The sequence below is a fragment of the Lagopus muta genome, chromosome 20 (genome assembly GCF_023343835.1).
Source record: "Lagopus muta isolate bLagMut1 chromosome 20, bLagMut1 primary, whole genome shotgun sequence".
NCBI lineage: Eukaryota > Metazoa > Chordata > Aves > Galliformes > Phasianidae > Lagopus > Lagopus muta.
In genome coordinates, this window is record NC_064452.1 from 4,426,642 (window position 1) to 4,449,929 (window position 23,288).

Here is a 23,288-nt window from a genome sequence, read left to right on the forward strand (position 1 = left end):
AAGCGCCGCGGGGAAATCGGGATCCCGGTGTGGGATTGGGAACCCGATGGGATGATGGAGGCAGCGGGAGGCGGAAGGTACAGAGGGGACTCGAGGGACAAAGAGCGGGGAAGGAGCGGGTGGAGCGAGGGCCCTGGGCGGAGGGGCAGCGGGGACAGCAGAAACGCGGGTGGGGCAATGGAAAAGCAGAGCTCTATGCTGGGACATCCGGTGTTCCGATAGGGGCGGAGGGGACGATGAAGAGGTGATTCGGAGCCAGCGGGGACGCGATGTGCCGCCCGGCGGGACGGAGGGGACAGCGATGCGGCGTGGTGCCAGCAGCTCCCCGAGGCCAATAGAGCCCCGATGGGGCGGGGGGGGGGCACCGGGAGGCGGCGCGGGGAAGCGGAGCAGCGGCACTTTCACGAAGTGTCCACGGGAGGCGGGAGAGGCGGCGGCAGAGGAGGAGGAGGAGGAGGAGGAGGAAGGGGGGGCCCGGCCGGGCTCGCCCAGCCCAGCCCAACCCAGCCCGCCCCGTCGCTGCCCCGCCCCGCCCTGCCCAGCCCTGCCCGCCGCTGCAGGCACCGCCGCACCGGCCCCGGGCTCCCCTTCTTTATAGGCTCTGCCCGAGGGGGTGGGGGGCGGCGGCGGCCCCAGCCCCGAGGGGGCGGCTCCCCCCTAAAAGCCGGCGGCGGGACGCGCGGCGGGCAGAGGCGCGGCCGGTGCTCCCGGTGGGGCTCCGCGGGGCGGGCGCTCCCGGTGCCGCTGCGGCTCTGCCCGCCATGCCCCCGCGGGGGCCGCTCGTTCGGGCTCCGCGCTCCCGGTGCAGCCGCCGCTGCCGCCGCCACCACCGCCGCCACCACCGTTCCCCGCCGCCGCCGCTCTGAGCGCCGCCGCCGCTCTTCGCCGTTACCGCCGCGCCGGGAGACCGCGCCCCGCACCGGCACCACGATGCTCCGCCAAGGTGAGCGCCGCAACGGGAGGGCAACGGGTACCGGGGACAGCGGGCAAAGCGGGGGATCCGGTACCGGCTCCGAAGTTTGCCTCCCGCCGAAGTTGGGGCCGCGACGCCGGGCGCTCCCCCCGCAACCAACAGCTACCCGAGCCGCCGCCGGGGTGCGGGCACCGGCGATCCCCGGGGAACGGAACCGGGGAGGGATCGGCGGACGCACGCACTGCGTGTCCCGAGACGACGGTGCTCGGCGCCCGATGGAAGGCAGACTCTGATTTCAGCTCCGCGCGGCCGCTCGGGGTTCGGTGGGGGAAGTTGGGGCGCGTTCTTCTTGTTCTCTTCCCCCCCCACCCCCCTCCACTCCCCTCCCGTCGACCCGAAGAGATTCGCTCCGCTGTGACATCACGCTATTTCCATGGCAACCGCCTGGGACATCATAGGGATGCTTTTTGACATCACAGCCGGGGAGATGCCGACCCTCCGGGGGGGGGGGCGGGATGGGTCCGCTTCTCCGGTACCGCCGTGCCCGGGTAGGTGCGAGCCGGGGACGGGGGGAGGCAGCACTGCCATACGGAGGGATCCCCCCGAACTCTCGAAAGGGTCACAGCACCGGCCCAGGCCACGGACCACCACATGCCCCCCTCTCCGGCGATGCTCCGGCACGGGAACGCGCGGTGCTGGAGGATGCGGGCGCTGTGCCCACTGCTCCACGCAGCCCTGTGCCGGGGCACCGAGCCCTGCTATCACTCCAGGGATGCCGTTCCCCGCGGGTTTAATGTCACCTTGCGGCTGCGGGGCCTCGCGCTTTGAGCCTCTTCTCTCCGTCTCCCGCGTCGGCTTTGTTCGGTGTATTAACTCAAGCGGGCTGGGCTCGATCCTAAATCCCCGTGCATCCCGCTCGGAGAAATCATCACTTCCCGACCCCATTTCCCAGCACCGAGGGGTGGAGGCAAAGCAGGAGCCGGGCTGGAAAAGTGGAGCTGGATGTGGTTGCGTCCCACCAGGGGTTGCAACCTGCTTAAGGTCAGGATCTACGGCTTTTTTTCCGTTTCTGAAGCTAGGAAAACAAAATGCAAATGAACAGCCTCTGGGCTCATACAAAACCTATCCTTAAAGTTTTTGTCTTGTTAAGCAAGGAAATAGAGTGCCAAATAGGCTTTGTTAAGTGGCAGTCTAATTAATAATTTAAAATCTTGTAGCTGTCTTTCATTAGAATTTATCTGTACATCAACCACAAAATCAGTCAAACACACTCATTTATAAGTTAATGCCGTTTCTGAATAATTCAACAGGCAGTTAGGGGAGGGCCTCCGTCCCGCCCGGATCCTCTCCCTTCCCTCCTCACCACGGCCCGAGGGCTTTGGGTGGGAGTCCCGGACCCTGCAGCGACCCCAAGGGAGGGGACGCCGTGGGGACAATGGGACAGCAGCCACCAGAGATGGGGATGCTTTGGGGCCACTCTGGGTTTCGATGTGTTGGAGGATTTGGTTGGTTTGAGCGGTGCAGGTGGTGATGTTGCTGCTGCTTCTGCTGTCCCATCCTGCTGCCAGGCAGGGGAATGTGGTTTGGGATCGTATGTGCCATCCCCATGTCCCTGGGGGAAGCAGATCTGTGTGTTTGGTGTCCCCCCTCCCCCCCCCCCCCCCGTGCCTCCTCCTGCCTTTTTGGGGGTTTCTCTGATGTCCCCTGACAGGACGCTGCATGGTGCAAGGCATCACGACCAGTGGGATTTGGGGTGTTTTGGGATGCCAGGACATTACTGGTGAGAGCATGGAGCATTGTGCCAAACCTGAGCAAGGGTGGCAGCAGGGACAGCATCCTGCCAGAGGTGGCAACCACCAGGAGTGCAACATCAGAGGTGCAAGAGGAGATTTCCAGGTCAAGGATGCTACCAAGGTCACGGCTGGCCGTATCTTGGCATGGTTGTGGGGCTCCCAGCTCCCAGTGCTGTGGGGCCAGAGGAAAAATAACCCCAGGGTTGGGAGAAAAGGGGCCGGGGGCAGCTTGGGGCAGGGCTGTGTGGTGTCATTCTGTAGTGCATCCCACCCCACGAGACCCCAGTGAGGAGGGGAATGAGAAAAACGCATCCCCCCCCCTCCCCCATCCCCTGCCCGGGAACAGGGAGGCTGTGCCCTGCAGGGCCAGGCACGGCGCAGGCTGGGCTGCGGTTGCTGCACCGAAGAGCTGAGAGCCCAGAAAACCTTTTTGCTCATCAAAGTTTAATTTCATAAAGAGCAGGGAGGAAGCCACAAGCTCTCTGCGCCCGGCGGAGCTGGGGGGAAGCGGGCAGGACGCGGCGCTGCCTGTCCCTGCGGTGGGGATGGGGGGTGAAGGAGGGCGATGCCGTGATGCTCGCGATGAGAACTGAGCTGGTGGTGGAGGAGTCATTGCTGCTCAGTCACCTGCAGTGATGGTGAGTCCAGAGGGGTCCTGGTGGTCCCGTCCACAGTGTCCCCGTGTTGCTCCCGGAGGCTGTGGGTGATGCTCCAGATGGCCTTGAAGCGCTGCCCTAGAAACAGCGGTGAACCTGGCAAGGAGGTGTAAAAATGGGTATTTTGGGGGTGTGACTTCACACCACCTCTCCCCGAGGCAGCTGGAGGCAGCGGTGTGGGTCGGAGCCTGTGGTGTGCTCAGGGCTGAGGGGTCTCCCCGAGCTTTGTGGGGTGGGGATGAGGCTGGGATGTGGTGACTCCAGCTCTGGGCAGTCTTGGGATGCTGATAAGGGGTTCTGGCAGCACAGAATTTGAAGACAATACTGGGCTGGGGAGCACAGGGCCCTGGAGACGCAGTGGCTGGGAGCACTGTGTGTCCTCCAGGAGAGCATCCCCAGCGTGAAGCAGACCCATGCTGTGAGATGAAGCAGTGCCAGCGTGTCACCATGCACAGTGTGCACACAGCACCCACGGGTGATGCCCCCCAGCCCAGAGGAGCTGCCACCAACCGGCCGACACCGAGAGCTTTGTTTGCAAAGTGCAATCCCGGGGCTTAGCAGCGTTCGGTATCAACGATGGTTATTAACTGCAGATTATGTCTTTAAAAGCGCTTTGGTGGAGCAGCAGGCAGCAGCAGGCTGGCGAGGCGCCGGCACTGATTGTCACGATCGTTTGACGTCCTCAGGGTGGGACATGGCAGGTGCCACCTCAACGTGTCCCCCAGCCCGGCCCCCGCTGGAGGGGGCTGAGCTCTAATTTAGGATCGATGCAACAAGTGGGGGGTGGTGGGGGCACCGAGCATCATCATCCCCTCCTGCACGGCCCTGGGTGGTCCTTCTTTGGGGGGCCCAAAGGTGAGGACAGGGGATGAGTCGTCCTATGTCCCTGTGCCAGAAGTGTGCTTGGTGCCATCACCGCTCCGGATGTCACCGCCGGGTCCGATCTCTCAAATCCATCCCCTATCCCCCGTACCATCCCCGCTCACGGCATCTCCATGGAAACCCGCAGCCCCGCGCCTGCAATCAGAGGGGGCCACTTTTAGGAATATTATTTTTACTGATGACAAATGATGGAGGTGCTGACGGAGGAACGCCCGCGCCCGGCATCACCTCCCCAGCGGCCGTCCTTTCCCTTCCGGAGCCATCGCATCCCACTAAGGGCTCGGCACGTGCTGGTCTGGTGGCAGATGCAGGACAAGGCAGATAGAATGGGGAATCTTCTTTGTGCAGATTAGGATTGTGGGGCTATTAAGCCGAAAATGCTCCATTTGGTGCAGAAAGCTCCTTTTCCCTTTAATAGCACACCGCCTGGCTGCTGCTCGCCTCCCTACTGGCAAGGCGAGGGCTTTGGCAAGCGGTGCTTTGCGATGTTCCTGTCGGGTTTGTAGGGCCACGACCTCCTGGCTCCGAGCACACACAGCTGTTTGTGCTGGAATGGATGGCAACGGGTCTTAGCCCCTCGGTGGGCTCCAGTTGATGGCATCCCCTTGGTATCGTGGTGTGGGCACGGAGGATGCTCCACATGCACCCAGGTCCCAGCGCCGAGGGGTACCTGATGGGCACCTGGATCCCGGTCCCTCAGCCGTTGTTTCCCAGCGAGGAGGAGAAGCAGCAGTGGGTTCGACTGCGAGCTGGCAGAGCTCCGTACAGAGGCAGCCCTGCAAACGGAGGGGAGGTGCCAGTGCGGCTCCGCCAGCCCCGTGCCGCACTTGGGAGCCGCGGATCTCTCCTGCTGCGTTCGTACGGGGGCTCTGCTCGTGCACGCTGCATCCCTGCAACCGGCACCAGCCAAGGGGTACAAACCCTTTCACATCCCTCAGTGCTTTTTGGGCTCTTCCGTGGCCCAGATGAGCTCTCACCCATGAAAGAATGCTCGGCGCTGCTTGGGGCTGTGCTGGCAGTGGGGGCAGAGCCCTTGACCACAGTATAGCCCCAAAGGGAAGACCCCCAAAGCCAGCCCTCTTCCAGATAAAGGGCAGCCCATAGTGCTGGGTCCATGATGCTGGACTAAATGCAGCACAGCCTCTGCCCATAGCCCCTCTGCAGGGGTCTGCGGGGTGGTTTTGCTAACAAGAGTGCCCTATTATAATTTCAATGGGATTATAAAAAAAAAAACAAAATAGTCCTCACACAAATGACTCCGCAGTGCCTCTGCCAGGGCCTAAGATCTGCTGCTATCTATTTTTTAATAATTGAGGGTAATAAATATGTATTTCTCTCTCCTTTTTCTCCGTGCTCTGCAGCTTGTCAGCTCCCTGCGTCTCTTCCTCTGATCAGACCGCATCTTTGCTGAGCGGGAAAAAAAAAGGGAAAAAGGAAAAAAAAAAAAAAAAAGGGAAAAAAAAAAAAGAAAGAAAGAAAGGGGAGGGAGGGGAAAAAAAAGAAAGAAAGAAAAAGATCCTTTAAGCAAAAAGGATTAAAGCCTTGAAAGTAGGTCTGCCTGAGCTGGCTGCGCTTTCCCTGCTCCCATCCACTGCGTCCAGGGAACGGGAGCGATGGGGCAAAGGGGCTCTGCCCTATGGGTAGGGATGGGGCGACTTGGGTAAAGCCTTCTGTAAGTGGCTCTGTTTCAGCAGTGCATCTTCCCTTGGGTTTGTTTTTTTCTTTCTTTGTGTTAGGGGATATTTGCTTGGGGATGGGGAGCGGGGGATGGGGGCTATGGGAACCCCCCCCCCCCCCCCGGTGCCATCCCGGAGCCGTGGCCCCGAGGCTGCAGCGGGCGCGGGGCGGAGGAGGCACAGAGCTGGTGTGAAGGAGGCAGCTATTTATAGCTTCCCCTCCGCTTTTGTTCCTTTTCCAGCAGAGCTCCTCTTGAAATAGAAACGCGACGGTCGGGCGGCCGCTGGGGCGGGGGGCTCAAACCCGGAGGGTCACCCCATAGGGTGATGCCATCAGGGTGAGCATCTGTGTCTCTTGGGATGGGGTGTGCTGGGGGGGGGGGGAGCAGCCCCTCTGCCGTGCTGCTGGTGGCCTCAAACTGAGGGTGATGGGATGGGGATGGGAGAATGGAACCCATGGGGTGCAGTGGGTGCAGACCCCACCTCGTCTCAGCCATTGCCTCTGCTTTTCTCGCAGCATCTGATTGCCCCCTCCTTCCCTCCTCTGATCAATAGAGCTGGGAAAAAAAACAAAACAAAACAAAACAAAGTAAATATTTAATACGATCCAGGGAGCCGCGCGGAACGCTTCCCCCCCCCCCCCCAACCCCCCTCCTCGTCTGTCTCCTCTGCCAGCCGCTCGCAGCAGCTCCCCAGCCCTAATGAGCCTGAGTGCAGCAGGGATCGATGGCCGAGGCAACCTCTGCACATGGACCAGGCCTCTGTGTCCTCCCTCCATACAGTGCCGGAGCCGGGGCTCAGCCCCCCTGTGCCCCCCACCCCAGCTCATCCTCTTCCTGCTCTTCTTTTCCTCCCTGGTTCATTCTCTTGGACTCACGGTGCTGATGAAAGCTCTGTTGCTCCACTGGAGCTATCCCTCACCCTGGTGTTTAGGGGCTTCTTCAGATGCAGGAGGAGGCTGGGGTTGCTGCTGCAAGCTCCTTGGATATGGGGACGTGGAGCCCATGGGGACTCTGGGCACCCTCAGAGAAGGCACCAAGCTTCCTGCGTGGCGCCAAAGTGCAGTGTTGAATATGGGGTGACTGGATTTGCTTCCTTCTCCTTCTCTCATCCCATCCTAGTGCATCCAATCACATCTCATTTCATCCCGTCCCATCCCGTCCCATCCCATCCCATCCCATCCCATCCCATCCCATCCCATCCCATCCCATCCCATCCCATCCCATCCCATTCCGGACACGTCCCACTCAGCCCCTAAAAAACACTTTATTTTTTTTGCCCCAGATGTGTGGCCACATGATGTAGTTCATCTCTGCTCCTGCCTAAAAGTGGGTCAGAGCCAAATGCTAACAGCAGTTGGGGTCTGGTGGCTTTGTGGACATTGGGAGCTGCCAAAGGGAATATAGCAGTGGGTGTGCAGGGCTGGGAGTCCCCACTGTACTCCTCCCCATCCTTTAACACATTTGGGGAGGGGAAGAACCACTCCAGGAGGGGCACAGGGGATAGAAAAGTCAAGTGGGCCTTGTGGTCAACAACAAGGAGATCACCTTGCTGTGCTCATCCTGTCTGGCATGGGGTTGGAATCACCTTGCCAGGCTCATTCTGGTTGGCAGGGGGTTGGGAGTGGTGAAAAACCCCAAGATGCATTACTTAGGGCTGATGATTGGATTTCAGAGTGGCCACAGGTGGAAAAAAACCCAGGAGCCTCCTGGGGACTGCGCTGGGTCTCCAAGGTGACACTCAGCATCTCATCACCCCTTAGGGCTCTGCAGATGGGGCAGGGGCCAGGGCCGGGGTGGTGCCATGGACACAGCATCACAGGTACACACTGGTGGCAAGGTGACGAGGAAGTTTTGCAGCAGCATTAGAAAATGTTGACATGTTTTTTGAAACAATTTCAGATCTGATATCTGCGCCAGATTGAGTTTGTAACCAGCTTTATTGTTTAAGCCTGCTGGGATTTCATCAAAGGCGTCTGCTGTTTACCCAGAACCATTTCATTGGAGAAAACAGCAAACAGACCTGCATTTCTATCTGATTTCACTTTTTCCTTTTCCTCCTGAATTTAAGTGCTTGTGAAAAGCATGGCTGATAAGGCAGAGCAATGTGGATAAATCCTGAGGATGGGCTTGGCAGAGGCTTTCCAGCTGCTCTGTGCTCATTACCAGCACACAGGCACAGGAGCAGCAGCTCTTGGGCACATGGGGATCCCGCCGTCCCCATCCAGTTTTGGGTCTCCTTCCTTGCTTCACAGGATGCGATGTGTTGGGATCCCTGCTGGCTTTGCTCCCACTTTCAGCATAACTTCAGATTTAAGCTACAAAGGAGAAAACATCCATCCCCACAGAAGGATTGGCAGTGGCCAGGGCTGGAGATGTGCTCAGTGATACCAACAAGGCTCACCAAAGCAAGGCAGCAGATAAAGATAAAGGAGAAACCAGACCAGAAAGGGGCCTGGAGCAAATCTCATTTATCCTCCCCACACTTGCATCCTGTGGGCTCTGTGTGATGGACAGGAGAGCAGCAGTTGGAAAAAGCCCAGAAATAGGATTTTGCAAGGTGCTGCAAGCCTCCCTATTGCCAAACCCAAGAGTTTTTGAGATGCTCTGCCCTGTGCACCTTTCCCAGTGCTGGTCACTGGATGCTCCTTGTGACCAGCCATCACCAGGGTTGCTTTTCCCCAGGTTCATTTGCTTCAGAATGGCCTTGACACCTTCCCCTGGCCTTTGAGACCAGGATGGGTAGCCAGCAGCTTAGTGCCAGGGATTGATCCCATGGCTGGTGCTTCGATTTTGGGCAATGATGTCATCCTGGCCAAGCTCCCCTGCCCCACTGGCATCTCGTGTCCATCCCGGGGCCAGCAGTTCTCTGCACCAAGGGCTTGTCCATATTATCCATCACACCTGCACAGTGACAGTGTAATTTTTATCTGCGGCTGTTTATTTCTCAGACAGAACTACTTGTAAATTCTGGGAAGAATATATATCCCCGTGCGTGACAGATCCAGCACACAGCGATTAATCTGCCCTCTTAAGACCAGAATGCAAAAGTGTCCCAGTGTCACTCCTCCGTGGGGCTGGTGGCCAAGTACCCACTGACCCTTGGCATAGGGTCCCAACCATGCGATGAGGTGTCCCTCTTCCTCCTTCAGCCCTGGATGCCACCTGTGAAATCCCCTCCTTGGGACAGGACTGGCTCCAGTATTTCCCGTAGGTTTATGCAAATTTTTCTTCTTTTGTTATCATTATTATTATTTTTAATTCCTCGCCGCTGCTGCTCTGTGGTGCCCCAGATACTGAAAGTGCTGAGGGTATGTGTTTGCTGCAGATCCTGCAGGTTTGCTGCCAGACGAGGATGGAGATGGAGAGGGGACACAGGGGGTGTCCAGGTGGGGACAGAGCATCCATCAGCACCGCCACGGACAGCAGTTGGCAAAGTCCCTCAGTGCCACCAGCACCGGACTGGTGGGCAGGGGAACCAATGGACGCAGGGCTGGGTGTAGGGCTGTCCTCAGAATCCTGCCCAGGATAGGGAGTGGGGTGTAAATCTTTACCCACAGTCCCGCCGGCAACACCCCGCGTGCCATAAAGCCGCTTATTTACAACCGCCTGCTCCAGAGCAGCTGGGAAGCGAAGCGCGTCATTTTCCAGAGAGAGCAAAAAATGCTGCATATTTCAGTGTCTTTTGAATTTTTTAGGTTTCCCTGAACTGTGCTAATGGGTTGGTGGTGGAGGGGGGAGGCGGCGGGGGGCCCAGCCCAGCTCCCGGCCTGCTTTGCTGCTCCGACGCGCGGCCATGACTGCATTGCTGCTCTTAAAATATTCAGTGCTGTTGGCCACGATTTCACAGCGGGTCAAAGCGCGCCGAGTTAGCAAGAGGAGGGAAGGTGTGACAACGAGATTAACCCTGGCCCCGCAGTCCCGCCGTGCTCGACAGGCTGAGCACGCCACGCTGCGGCCACCGCGTCCCAGGAGGCAGAGAGAGCCTGGGGGAACGGGCACCTGAAACGCTTTGAGTCATCCTGTGAATGTGGCATCGCCTCCAAAATGCCGCAGAGGAGCTATGGGAGCATCCTTGGGATGGTTGAGCATATCAAAGAGAGCTGAGCATCCTTGGGATGGTTGAGCATCCCAAAGAGGGCCGAGCATCGCGGAGAGGGCTGAGCATCCCCTGGGCTCCATCAGCCTCCCCAATTAGGAATTCTGCCCTCCTTGCTGGCACAGACACAGTGCCTCATTTCACTGGGCTCAGGGCTGTGGATGTCCCTTGGGCATCCCAGATGCCACGGGTGCTCCTGCACCCCAATGCATCGTGCTTACCAGGCACTGCACAAACATTAGTTAATGCTAATGATGGAGCAGCAGATTTATGATGCAAAAGAGCAGCAGTTGGAATCCAGAGAGGATTGCGGACAGGGATTTGATAATTCTGCGATTGGCCCTGAGTTTGTTCTGCTGTTGCTGACATGTCTGTGAGGGCTTCAGCGCTCTTTTGAAGGCAGCTTGGTCTGCAGCATGTGGTATGGAGCAGAGCAACGATGGAGTGGGGTTGGTAGAAGGGTGTCTGTGGTGTCCAGAGGGTGAACATGACTTGTTGAAGGAGCATGCTGTGTTGGCCTGCCATGAATATAAGCCAAGGAGGTTAGATTCAACATCTGAGCCAAAGTCAAGTGGATGCAATTTCATATTGCATTACACAATGCCAAAAAATGAAAGCATGGATTCTCTGCATGGAAATTCCAAAAATCCCTCCTGCAAGGGAAACATTTATCCCCTTGTCCCACTCAGGGGGACCAGAGGTTCCCCCTGAGTTGGTTCCCTGAGTGCCCTCTACACCCAACACCATCGCTGAGCAGAGCAACACCCAGCTTGGTGGGGCTGCGCCTTAATTCTGCCTGATCCCTGCTCATGTAGTGGCAGATGTTCTCATTATCCATTTAAACATATAATCCTGCCCCGAATCCTGCTAAGCTCCTGGCCTTGCTGATACCTCGTGGCAGTGCGTTCCACAGGTTAATTACGCATCGCTCATTAACTGAGCAGAGGGTGACCCACGAATGGGGGGTACCAACCCTAGCCTGGGTGGAGATAATTCCTGATCACAGCCACCTGGCCCCAAAATGAGCCTTAAAATGAGCCTTGTCCTTGTCTGGCATTACCCTAGAGCGTGGTCCATCGGCTCCAAGTGGAGAGCGACCACTTCCCAGGGCTCCCATCCTACCTGGACGAGAGTGAGCAAAGTGGGAGGAGGAGCGAGGCAGAGAGGGAAAAAATCACACGTTGTTTTTAAAAGGCGTTTTTGAGTGAATGCTGAATAGGGTTTGGGAAAATTGCCTTAAAGGCCTGTTCTCTGCAGGGACGGCGCTTTTCATGGAGCACAAGTATTTTGAAACTTAATTGCACATTTGCACGGGCTAGTGTTTTTATTTCTCTCAGGTCTCCGAGGTGGTCTTTGAAGATTGCTGTCTCTCTGTAATGGTTTTCTTTATCTCAAATAAATTCCACACACCTGCGAGGTGGAGCTGCTTGAAAGAAATGATGTCGAAATTGGCTCTCGATTTAATAAATCTGCAAATGAAGCTGGAATGCAGGGAGACGACACGGCCGGCTGTGTGCCTCCCCCCTTCTCCCCATTTATCCCTCTCCCTTCCTCCCGTGTGCTGCTGCACCGTCTCTCTTTGATCCTTTGAAGTGGACCATGGGGATGCTTCCAGCTCTCAGGGATGCTCTGGATGCTGCGTTTCCGCCATGTCCAATGGTCGCATCACCACGAGCTGCATGCCAACGATCCAACCTCTTCTTCGGTCCCCTGCCTCTACGATGCCCACTTGAGCCTCCTATATGATTTTTTTCCAGCCATGAGTTTGGGTGTTGTTGATGCTTTTCAGAGCACTAAGCCATGGCTCTCCAGCTCATAGGGTGGACGATGAGCTTGGTGTTGCATTGGAAGCACTGCATCAGGGAAACGTCTGTGGCACGGTTCAGCGTTTCTGTGCTGTGCTGCTGCAGCATGGAGAAACAAATCCCTTTATGGCCCGGGCAGAGCACGCTCCGGGCAGTCCTGGCTGTCAGCAGAGAGAAATGGACAGCCACAGAAGTACACAGACAGGTTAATGGCAGCCGCAGATGCACTACAGCACACAATTGGATTTTGCCTCCTCATTTCTCAAGGAATCAGCAGCTCTTTCTTGCTCAGAAACCCACAGTGGGACTTGGGCACTTTCAGGACTGGGACCATGGGAAGGACCAAAGCCCCTGGATGCTGCAATTCTAAAAGAGCAGAAAGCCCAGCTCCACACATACAAAGCACCCAGCAACTCTATTGCATCGCAGCCTTTCCTTTTGCTTTTCAGCACTGTTACATTTGCTGCCAGGAAGAAGCCAACACAGCTCTGTCGCCTCCAACCACTGCCAGATTCTGGGCTCAGGCCGTATCCCAAGCCATCTTCCATTCCCAAACCCAAACCTCACACGTTTAATTGTTGACCTTGTAGATGCTTTCACGTAAAGCAAACGCCTTCCCATTTCTCTTCTCTTCTTTCTCGATTGATTGTGTACCTCCGCACTTATCTCTCTGAGTGTCTGTCAAAGTTTTTATGTTGCACTCATCACCATGGTACCTGAACACCTTGGCAGAGCAGAAAAGTGCCTCCCCATTATGCAAACCCTCCCCAAGTTTTAGTCACGCTTGCCGGTTCATAATGTCAGTTGGGAAGCGGCACTTCAGCTCCTTCTTCCTTGCTTCTCGCACTTCTTGGGCTTACATAAAAACACCTTGGATTCTTCTCATACTGCAGCTTCTTGGCCTCTTTTGTCTGTGTGCCGAAGACAAGGGGCTGGGATATTGTGGGGCTCCTGCTCCCTTTCAAGCAGTGCAGGACTGGGAGCATCTTGCCCCTTCCCTTTCCCTTTCCCCACTCCCTTTGCCTTCTCCTTCCTCTTCCCCTCTCATTGAAAGGAGGTTGTAGCAAGGTTGAAGTAGGATGAGAGTACTGGCCTTACGTTGCACAAGAGGAGGTTAGGGTTGGATACTGGGAACAATTTCTACTCCAAAGAGTGGTGATGCAGTGGCACAGCTGCCCAGGGAAGGGAGGGGTCCCCATCCCTGGAGGTGTCCCAGAATTGTGGAGGTGTGGCACAGAGGGACGTGGTCAGTGGGCATGGTGGGGGTGGGTTGGGGTTGGACATGGTGATCTTAGAGGTGTTTTTTAACCTGAATGATTCTATGATTCTTCCTCCTTCTCCTTCTCCTTCTCCTTCTCCTTCTCCTTCTCCTTCTCCTTCTCCTCCTTCTCCTTCTCCTTCTCCTTCTCCTTCTCCTTCTCCTTCTCCATCTCCATCTCCTTCTCCTTGCTTTCCTTTCCTTTCCCTTCCCTTCCCTTTCCCCTTCTCCTTTCTCAGCCCCTTTCCACCAAAACCCACTCTCAAATCCCACTGCCTCCTAACGCCGTAACAGAGCCACACAACAACCATTTCCCAGGGCACTGGGACGCTCATTCCCAATCCCATGAAGCTGTCTCCATTTCTACCCAACAGCACAGGTGCCCGAGGGCTTCACCACTGATAGCGACAGCTCCTCTCGCCGCCCGCGACATCAGCTGCGCCCTTGATTGAATTATGGGGCTGCAATCCGCTTCCCTCCTGGCTGCGGTGTGCGTGGCGTGAGGCTTAGATGGTGAACCCGAGCGCCTTAATTCAATAAGGAGCAGGCAGGCAGTGTGCTCAGATAGCTACTGGGATTTCTTCCTCTCCCCAGCTCGCAATGCACTGATTTGTACTGAGGTGCCCAGACGATGCCCAGATCCTGCCTGGGGGTTTTGTTCCCATCAGAGTCTGCTCTTTCTCTAAAGCAGGAATTCAGTGTTTCCAGCCTAAATGTCGTGGGGGACGAGGAAGGATTTGGTGTTACAGTTGGTGCCATGGCTCATTGATTCGGGTGGGGATGCAATAATGGGAAGCAGAGGATCCCATCCTCCCAGTCATTGGGAATTCACAGTTTCTACCCCAAAGCTCTTGGGGCAGCCATAGGGGTGAAGAAGGATTTGGTGTTGTTTCAGCCTTGTGTCACTCCTTGTTGCTCTGCCCTTCGATTTTGGTGGGGATGAAGTGATGGGGTGCAGAGAACCCTCCTGGCTGCCGGGATGCAGGAGGTGGCAATGAGCTAAAAGTCGCAATTAGTAAAGGGCTCACAACGAGAAGGTTCTGTGGGAAGAGAGAGAGAGAGAGGTGCTAAATGAAACCTGAAAGGTTATTCCAATACGAGGCAGCAGCCTTTCCAGCCCTGATCACTTCCCTGGGAGCTGGGGGGATGAGTGCTGGGAAGGGAGGGGATGGAAGGAGAGGAGCAATGTGGGTGAGGGGGGAGGCTCAGACACCCGCACGGCACTGGGGGGGGATGCGGCTGCTCTGTGCCCTCTCTGGGAGCATGACAGCATGAGGAAATTTTGCAGCAATTTCTTTGTAACTGCACCAGAATGAGGCAAATGGGAGCTCAGCACTTACTGGAGTGAAAAATATCACTGGGGAATCAAAGCGGGGAGAGAGGGAGGGCCAGTGCTCCCTGAAACCAGACAGGGGGATGCGATTCCAGACAGGGGGATGCTCATCAATGCACCGGGCTGGGAGTGCCAATCTCTCCCCAGGGCCATGATGCCACTGTAAGGATGGGGTGAAGAGACCCCAGTGTGCTCATAGGGCAGCAAATGTGGGGTGTGGGTTCAGCCCAACCAATTCAAAGCAAAGGGAGTGGAGTGCAGCAGCGTGAGATGGAACAGCAGCAAGGAAAAGGGATTTGTTTCCTATTGAAAGGAGGGTTTGACTGATCAGGAAGGCATGGAGAAAGGGTAGGAGGGGAGAGCTTGGGCTGGTGGCACAAAGATGCTGCCCCATCCTACCCAGACACCATGGAAATGCAAGGGCTCTTTGCACATGGAAATCATTTAATTCTATAGGATTGCTCTGAAATATTGGGGCTGTGACACACAGGAATGTCCCAGCAGGGCTGGGTTGGGGGACTCCCATGCTCCCCCCACTGCCTTCCAAACAGGGTGGGGGGGTTAAACACCTTTTATGTTGCCCCTCAAATGATGAAAGGCTCCAAAATGGGACTAACAAAGATGAGTTGTGCTTCAGAACAAAAAAAACCGTGAAAGCAGCAGATGCTGTCATGGGAATAAATTGTATCAGCAGCAATCAGATGGGGAGTGAAAAGTCAGAATGGAGTTGCTCCCTCTTCCCCATTTCCAGCAGAAATGACTGGGCCCTGAATTTAGCTGGAATGGGGTAGGATGAAAGGCAGAGCCTGACAACACATTTCAAAGCCTCTGGGAGACGTGGCCACTTGGATGGGGATCCAGAGCCCCTCAGTTTTAATGAGCATCTCATCGCCTTCCTTTATCCTTGTGCCAAGATCTTCCCTTTTTCAAGAAGTGTGAGACTATTTCTGCTGCTCGCAATTTGTTTTAACTTTTGCAAAACGTGCATTTAAGCAACACGATGGGAGGAGGCTGAGGGTGAAGCATTCCTGTTATTTAATAGATGCCGACGTGCCTCTTGCCGCCTGCCTCTTTCCCTGCGCTGCTGGGGATGGCCAGGATGGGGTTGCTGCTGGTTTGGCATCGAATTCCCAGACACAACCACAGCACTGATGTGGCTGCAGCCCCAGAGCCATCCCCAGGGTCTCCTTTGGGACAGGGCTGTGTGTTTTAGGAAAAGAGCAGCGGAGCAGCAGTGAGCGGCGCTGATTTCCCAAAGGCTGACTCCCCCCAGACCGCTCTGCGCGGCGTCCCAGCAGGATGCTGGCAAGCTGGGAGGAAGGGATGTTTGCTCATCGCACGGAGATCGGGGTTGCATTCAAACCTTTCCAGCCTGCGAGCGGTCATGCCGCGCTCCACGCAACGCCACCCCGTATCTCTGCATCTGCTTCTTCTGCTGACTTAGCACCTCCAAAAAATGGGCATCGCTGCACTCCAGCAACCCCATCCACACCCAGCATCCCCATCCACCCCATCTGCTTCCCCATGCACACGTTCCCACCACGTGGCCTCATCCCCGTGTCCCCAGCCGGCGATATTCCTCCCCACCAGCATTGCTGCTGCGAGTTATAGCTGCCTGCTTCAGGAACAGCTGTTCCTGGAGAGGCTCCGGCATCACCGGCACAGTAATGCACGTGTGCCAGCACACACGTTCACCCCTCCCCACCGCTTCCTTCTTCGGATGCTGCTACAATTTCTTTCATTACATCCCTAATACAACCCCCTCCTCATGGAGGGAATGGATTGCGGGGGCTCTGATGCCCTATTGCTCACGGGGATGCACTGCCATGGATGGCTTTGTGCCAATCCCAAGTCTCCGTGCATCTCACAGTAACCATTATTAACTAGCAAGGAAGGGATCGTAACGGGATTTATAATGGCTTACAGAAGAGCAGGCTCTGATTAGCTTGAAGGGAAGGGACTGGAGTCACATGCGGGGTGTGCGTGGCCCCACATCCACAATGGGGTCCTGCTAGGCACTGATGGATGCTTCCAGGCATTGGGGAAGCTAAAACATCACCTTTAGCTTTTCAATGTGGTCCTAAGTCCGTGCGAAATCACTGGAGCCAGCGGTTCCCATTCACATTCAAGGGATTTTGGTGACTTTGAGGGAAGGACGAGGACAAGATCCAACCCTGGCAATGGGTAGGGGCACAGTGGGGCCATTTACACTCCTTTGCTTTTATCACCGAGCTTTTCACGAGCTTTCTGCCAGCAAAAAAAAAGCTGAGTGTGAAGCACAAGTCTCATAGAGCTCTGCTCATCCCGTGGGGATGGCTCGGTGTCACACACCCACCCCAAGTAGAGACCAGAGGCCTGGCAAATGGTGCTGTGCCCCCATTGGGACTGGGAGGGAGCGACCTGAGGCTGTCCAGCTCCGAATGACGCCATCGCTTTATTTTTATGGGAAGAAAATGTGACAGAGAGGAGCGCTTTGATGCCCGCCCGCCAGCCTCTTTCCCCCCTGCTGCCGGTGGAATGATGTGCTGCTGAAAGGGGAAGAAGGCGCAGCGCCGGCTCCAATTTGCCCTCCTCTCCACAAAACGCAAGGACATGCAGTAAGTGGGAAAGGCTGAGAAAGGGATGAAAGGCAGCGTCTGCAGCACGGCGCGTAATTGGCTCGCCGGAGCTCGGTGGCACAGGACGCGGCTGAAGTCGGGACGTCGGTGGGATCGTGCCTTTTGTCGAAGCGATGCTCTCCCTACGAGCTGCGTTGGCACCCCGCAGAAGGGCTGCTGGCTTCGTGCCGCCGTCCGGCTATTTGGATATCTGCCCCAAAGCTTCGCTCTGTGCACAGGGAGCGGGCGGCAGAGCGAGCACCCAGAGCCGGGGCAGCTGTCGCTTTCCTCCTGGGTCTCCCGTTTGCTTTCTTCTGGCTGCGTTTCCAGTCCTAAATAAACCCTTCGCAGGTCCGAGCCAGCTGCTGGCAAAGGGAAGGAGCGGGTGAATCTGCTTTCTCTGCGCATTAGCTTGTTCAGCATCTGATACTGATCTGGCTTGTGCTAATCTTGGGTGGTTTTTGTCATTTCATCTGCAGTTGTTTCGCTGTCGAGTGCCGCCGAAATCTTGGTAGCCGCTCTTTTACAAAGGATGCCGTCCTTATTACGCCTGTGAATGAGCTGTTTTGCATTTCTGTGAATGGGAAGGAAAACTTGTCACCTCGGGACAAAAAGGGAGTGGAAGTATCTGATGATCCCCTGAGAGCCTCAGACAATCCACTAAGCTTAAGTCCTCCTCTATTTCTCTCTCCCTGGGGACAATCGTAATTAGGCGTCCCTTCTCAAGGACCTAAGGAGCTCCCTGTCCTCTGCCAATTCACCTCCTTGCACTTGCCTGCTGGCATGGCCATGGGTTGAGCTGGCAAAGCCCCCACCATGCTGCCATGCCAAAAATCTCACAATAACCATGCACGGTTGACTGGATGAATCCCCTTGGTCATGCCATCCTGTTGAAAATCTCAGAATAACCATGCTTGATGGTTGGGGTGCACCCCTTTGGTCATGCAAGCACACCAAAAATCCCACAGTAACCACACTTGGTTGGCTGATTGGCCATGCCATGCCATGCCATGCCCTTGGTGATGCCATCCTACTGGAAATCCTGCAATAGCCACGCTCGGTGGACTGGGAGCATCTCTAGCTGTAGATGTCCCTGTTCATTGCAGGGGAGTTGGACTAGGTGACTTTTAAAGGTCCCTTCCAAGTCAACGATGCTGTGATCCCCTTGGATGTGCCGTTCTGGCCCAGAGAAGCAGAAGCATCATCAGCTTCTTCTATCAACATGGCAAGACCTGATGGCTCCATCACCCATCTGCAAGACAGCAGATGCTTCTTCTCTGCCACGCGTCGGCCTCAGGATGGTCTAAGTGACATGGTGGGACCTTTGTGTGTGATGGGACGAGGCACAGGACCGCAGCCCTGAGCCTTGTGCTTGGAGGGCACTGCTGCAGCGGGAGGAATACGGCAAAGTGGGGTTAAGTAGAGCAGATTACATGCGGAAACATGCTCTACATTCCCTCTGCTTCTGCATAGATCAGTCCTGAAATGAGCATTTAAATTAAACAAGTTTCTATATCCGACTTTCCAATCCCACAGCCGCTCTCACCGTTGGCTTCTTTTCTTCAGCTTGAGCAGAGCGGGGAGGAGATGCAGCCATGGAGAGGAGTGCTAATTAAACAGGGACTTCCACATTAGGGTACAAATCCTCTGGACCAGCAGAAACCCTGCCAGTTTCTGTATTTATTTATTATTTTTTCAGTACAATTGTAATTTCCAGCGGTGCCTCCAGCACAGGGAAAGAGTTCAGGGGCTGCTCTCGGAGAGGATTAGCGTGCTGGAAGCATTATTGCTTTCCTTCGCTGTGAATTCAGGAGCGATTCCCTGATGGCTGTACTCTATATAGAAGTGAATCGGTGCTAATTTGTTTTTGAGGATCACACATCCACCAACACGTGAAAGACAATCCTGCCTCTCGATGTATATTTCAAGTTGGTGCTACAGCAAACAACGGAAAATAAGGAAGAAAACGAAGCCAGACCTCCCTCGCCCAGAAAGCCAGAGCTGGAAATGAGCGGACGTTGAGATTTTTGAGCTTGAGCCGCCCCTTGCCGAGAGCTTTGGCTCAGCTCCGTGCCTGTGGCGGATGGGCAGAGGGAACAGAGCATCTCTGGCTGGTCCTGTCTTTCTGCAGGCATGGAAAGCCTAAGGGACACCACGTCGGACAGGATGTCAAAGAGACAAAGCATAAAAGGCTCTCTTCTTGGCAACACGTTGGTTGTTTTTTTGTTGTTGTTTTTTTTTTTTTTCCTTTTAAATCATCCTCGAGTTTAACTGTGAGAGTGGAATAAATGGCTAAATGGACTAATTGAATCTGCAGAGCCCAGGGGCCGCACACCTGGCGGGCCAGCAGCCGCCCCGCCACCCGTGTCCATCCCTCTGTCTGCGTGATTCAGAGGGACGCGGTCCGTGGGGAGGGATCAGCCCCGGCTGAAATGGAAGACAAAGCTATTGTTTCAAACAGAGTTATTGATTTTTACATTATTACACTATGAAATTTATGGTCTGGTTTCAAACTGCAATAGGAGTTAATGATCACCATCCAGAAACTTCCAGGTGACCTTGGCCTCGACTTTGGTGGTGGAAGGGAAATAGCTCCAGATATTGGGTCAGCAAAAGTGAAATAAACCTGCAGTGTCCTAAAGGACTTCATGTTGGGGTTCCACTGACCCCATCTCTGCACCAAGCTTTGGCTCACAGCGAGCTCCAGGCTGGTTGGCAGCAGCAGAGCAGGCAACGGTAACCGGACCTCACCAACTCCAGACAAAGGCCACTGCTGCTGCTAAGGGTAGATGTGGCACTGAGGGACATAGTGGGCATGGTGGGGATGGGTTGGGGTTGGACTTGGTGACCTTAGGGGTCTTTTCCAATTGTAATGATTCTTTGAGTTGATATGGTGGGGATGGGTTGAAGCTTGGACTTGATGATCCCGGTGGTCTTTTCCAACCTTGCTGATTCTATGATTCTGTGATTCAAACCATGAGATTCCAGGGTGCCCAAAAAGCACCAGGATGGGAAGAAACAGGGCAAGAGGAACCTCAGCAGAATGGAGAGCTGCTGCACGCAGAAGGCATGGCCACTTCTGCCACCAACATGGCTTAATGGGCATGGTGGGGATGGGTTGGGGCTGGGTTTGTTGGTCTTGGAAGTCTTTTCCAACCTTAATGATCCTATGATTCAACGAGGGGTCGGGGAGGCTAACAGAGGTCTATGCCATTAGCACAAGTGGCACTGATGCTGCAGAAGGTTTTTAGGGACAACAGCATCCCCAGACTAAAGCCTTATCCTGAGTTTTCTTTAAGAGATGCCTCTCAGCACATCTCCTGGCAGCAGCCCCTTTCTGAGGCCTTCCCTATCAATATTCCCTTTGAATTCCCTTGCGTACATCTCCACCTGGGAACACTTCCTGGCAGAGAGACGGGGCTCCCAGCTGCGGGGGAAGGATTTCTCCTTGCAGTGCCTTCTCCCTGGAACATCCCCAGTGCTGCACCTCAGCTACAGTTGTGTGATGCCAGTAGCCTCCGAGCTCAGCTTCTGCCTCGGAGGTCATAATTGCCATTAAATCACAGCTTGCCTAACCAAATTATGCAAAACCGAAATTATCTCCAATGATTTTTATGTTGCTGAAATGTTCCAGAACTGCTGGGGTGATGGCTGGGGGATTGGGAGCAGCTGTCACTCCATCAGAAACCATAACTCCAAACAGCTGGGATCTGTCAGTTATTTATGACACCGTTTGCAAAAAAAAATGATAATAATAATAGTGATAATAATAATAAAAAAAAATGAGGGAAGTGGATGGGTGGTTGTTGTTCTCTGGCTGAAAGGCAGTTCTACCGCATGCCGATGCTGGAGGGAGCAAAGGCAATGAGGATGCCAATGGAACGCTTTGCACAGAGGCTGGAAGGAAGCTGCTGCTCGCCAGGGGAATTTGATCTTTGTCACAGTCAGGGATGGTTTGTTTATTGCAAAAGAAAAAACAAAAAAAGAAGGAAAAAAATAGGCAGCTCCCAACCACAAGTCTGACACTGCTGTGTCGAACTGTCCCAGATCTGAAGTGCGCTCTCAGCTCGCGCCCCGTGGCGCTCTGTGCTCAGGCATTGCCTTTCGTCGTCCTTCAGCTGGTGTGTGGAATTACGAACATTTGAGGCTCCTTTTTCCCCCCAAACAAATTTGTCATGGTGAGAAAGTTCGTTTCTGAAGCAGGGGGGGGGAGGGCACAATACCAAGAGCACTGTTTGAGCCTGATTCGCCAAGAAAAGTTGGGTGGATGATGGCAATTCCTGCCATCACAAAAGGGAGTAAGAAGTGTGAGGCAAAGAACCGTGTGACGGTTGGGTTATCCAACGAGAATCCTCCACAGACCCATCCTGCTATGGTTTGTCCAATGCAGGGGGTGGCTGAGGTGAGCTGGTGATGGCAGTGGCTCCTCAGAATGATATTTGTCCTCATGGAAGGATGTAGCCCATGAAAGTGGGTGCTATTAGGAGGAGGATGGAAGTTTTGAAGTGTATTTTCCCCTCGGGTCACAGTTGTATTGTTGTGGCCCAGTGACAACTTAAAAAGCACCTTTGAAAGGTGTGGGTGCAGATGGGGCAGGAAGATCTCTGTCTACAGGTGGTGCTACACAAAGTGCGAATTTGGCTTCAGAGGAGTGAGTGATGAGCGAGCCTCTTTGATAACACAGAGTGCAAAACAGAAGGCAGATGCTTTGTCCCCACTTGTAGCTTGCTCTGGTTAAGTATTATTATTTATATTATGTAGTAGCTATACATAGTGTTTTATGGCAGTAAAGACCCATAAATCAGCAGACAGAAGATGAGGGCTTTGCTCTAAAGAGCTTATAAATCTAACAGCCTGGGCAGAACCGGTAATGGACGCAGAGAGCAGTTGGACAAGTTGCGTGGAGACAGGAGCTAAGATTGGGCTCCCCAGGCAGATGGTGGTTTAGGAGAGATTTGAGAGAACTCCATCCCAAAGAGCAGATCCTGCTGGGGGAGCGGCAGCCGTGACCCACATAGCAGAGAGGTGAAATGTTGGGGCTGGAGGTGACCCACCAGGGCCAGTCCTAGCTCCCAGCTCCAAGCTGGGGACTTCTGATGGAAATAAGTGGCACTGCTCCTTCAGCAAAGCGTTAAAATGCTGGAATGTCGGGTGCCAGCATCTCTGCTGCTGCACTGGAGCGTTGCTGTGTCTGGATGAACTCGCTGTCTCTGGGCGTCTGCATTCTTCTGGCCGCTTCGGCTCTTGCACAAATGAAGGCTTCATGCTAAATGCATTACGCTGTGTAACAATTAATCCCGCGCTGCATATAGAAAGTCCTTACTCATCAATAATGCATTCAGGAGGAGTGATTTTCACTCTCAGTAATAAGGCTAAGACAATGGAAACAAGCAGGTAATGGGGAACATTTATAACGATGTTAATCTAATAACGGGTATAATGCTGTTAAAAGTAAGACTGCAAACTGGACACATCCAAAGATAAATTATTTCAAGCATTCATTAACTAATGCCTAATTAATGCCCAATTAGAGAGATGCTGCATGGGAAATGACTTGGACAGCCCGATGAATTCATTCCCATCACTAAAACCTGAGCTGGGAGGCTGCAGAAGGACAGCGGAGCCGGGTGACACAGCACGGCAGTGGGAGAACGCTGGCAGACAAACACGGCCGTGTTGGTTTGATCCGTGTCGACAAAGCTTTGGTTCTGCTCACTTCACTGGCGGCTTTCCATCGGATTTTTACTTTTTGAAGCTCTCCCTCCCTGGTGAGCAGCGCCACGCACGCCCGTGACCCTCCATCTGCTGCACAGCCTTTACAAGATGCAGTCAAAAGGTTTGCACCGGGAAGAGCTTGACATGTTGGCTGCAATCAGACACTGGGGGAGCTCAGGGGTATCATCCCGGGAGGGACAGTCCCACTGATGGCAGCCAGGGACCCAGGTGGCCCCAGCTGCCTTAGCCATCACGCCGCTGGTCCAGCAGCATCAGGGCTGCTCTGTTCTTTCGTTCAAGGGATCTCATCCCCGTATCAAAATGGCAACCAAACCTGGACGTCCTGGAGCATCTCATAGCAGTGTGCAATTTGCAGGTCTGTGGGCTGCGGACTCATCCCTGATGGGACCACACACCCTGAGCACATCCGCTGAGGAGGATTCCTCTTTCCAAGTCCTGCTCACCACGTTATCGCTGCTTCTGAGCATCCTTCCTTTTTGTTTCCACATTCTCTTTGTCTCCAAACTGCAGCCTGTAGGTAGGACGAAATCCCTGGCCTTCC

At 54.8% G+C, this 23,288-nt stretch overlaps 1 protein-coding gene across 1 annotated transcript in view; it reads left to right on the forward strand.

Moving 5' to 3' along the window:
* The first annotated feature begins 810 nt into the window (after nucleotides 1-810).
* The window catches only part of RTN4RL1 (reticulon 4 receptor like 1), a 28,745-nt gene continuing 6,267 nt past the window's right edge, over nucleotides 811-23,288 (forward strand). Inside the window, exon 1 of the mRNA XM_048966762.1 lies at nucleotides 811-943. Within this exon, the coding sequence (XP_048822719.1) occupies nucleotides 931-943 (13 nt within the window). The 5' untranslated portion in view covers nucleotides 811-930. The remainder of the gene's footprint in view (nucleotides 944-23,288) is intronic.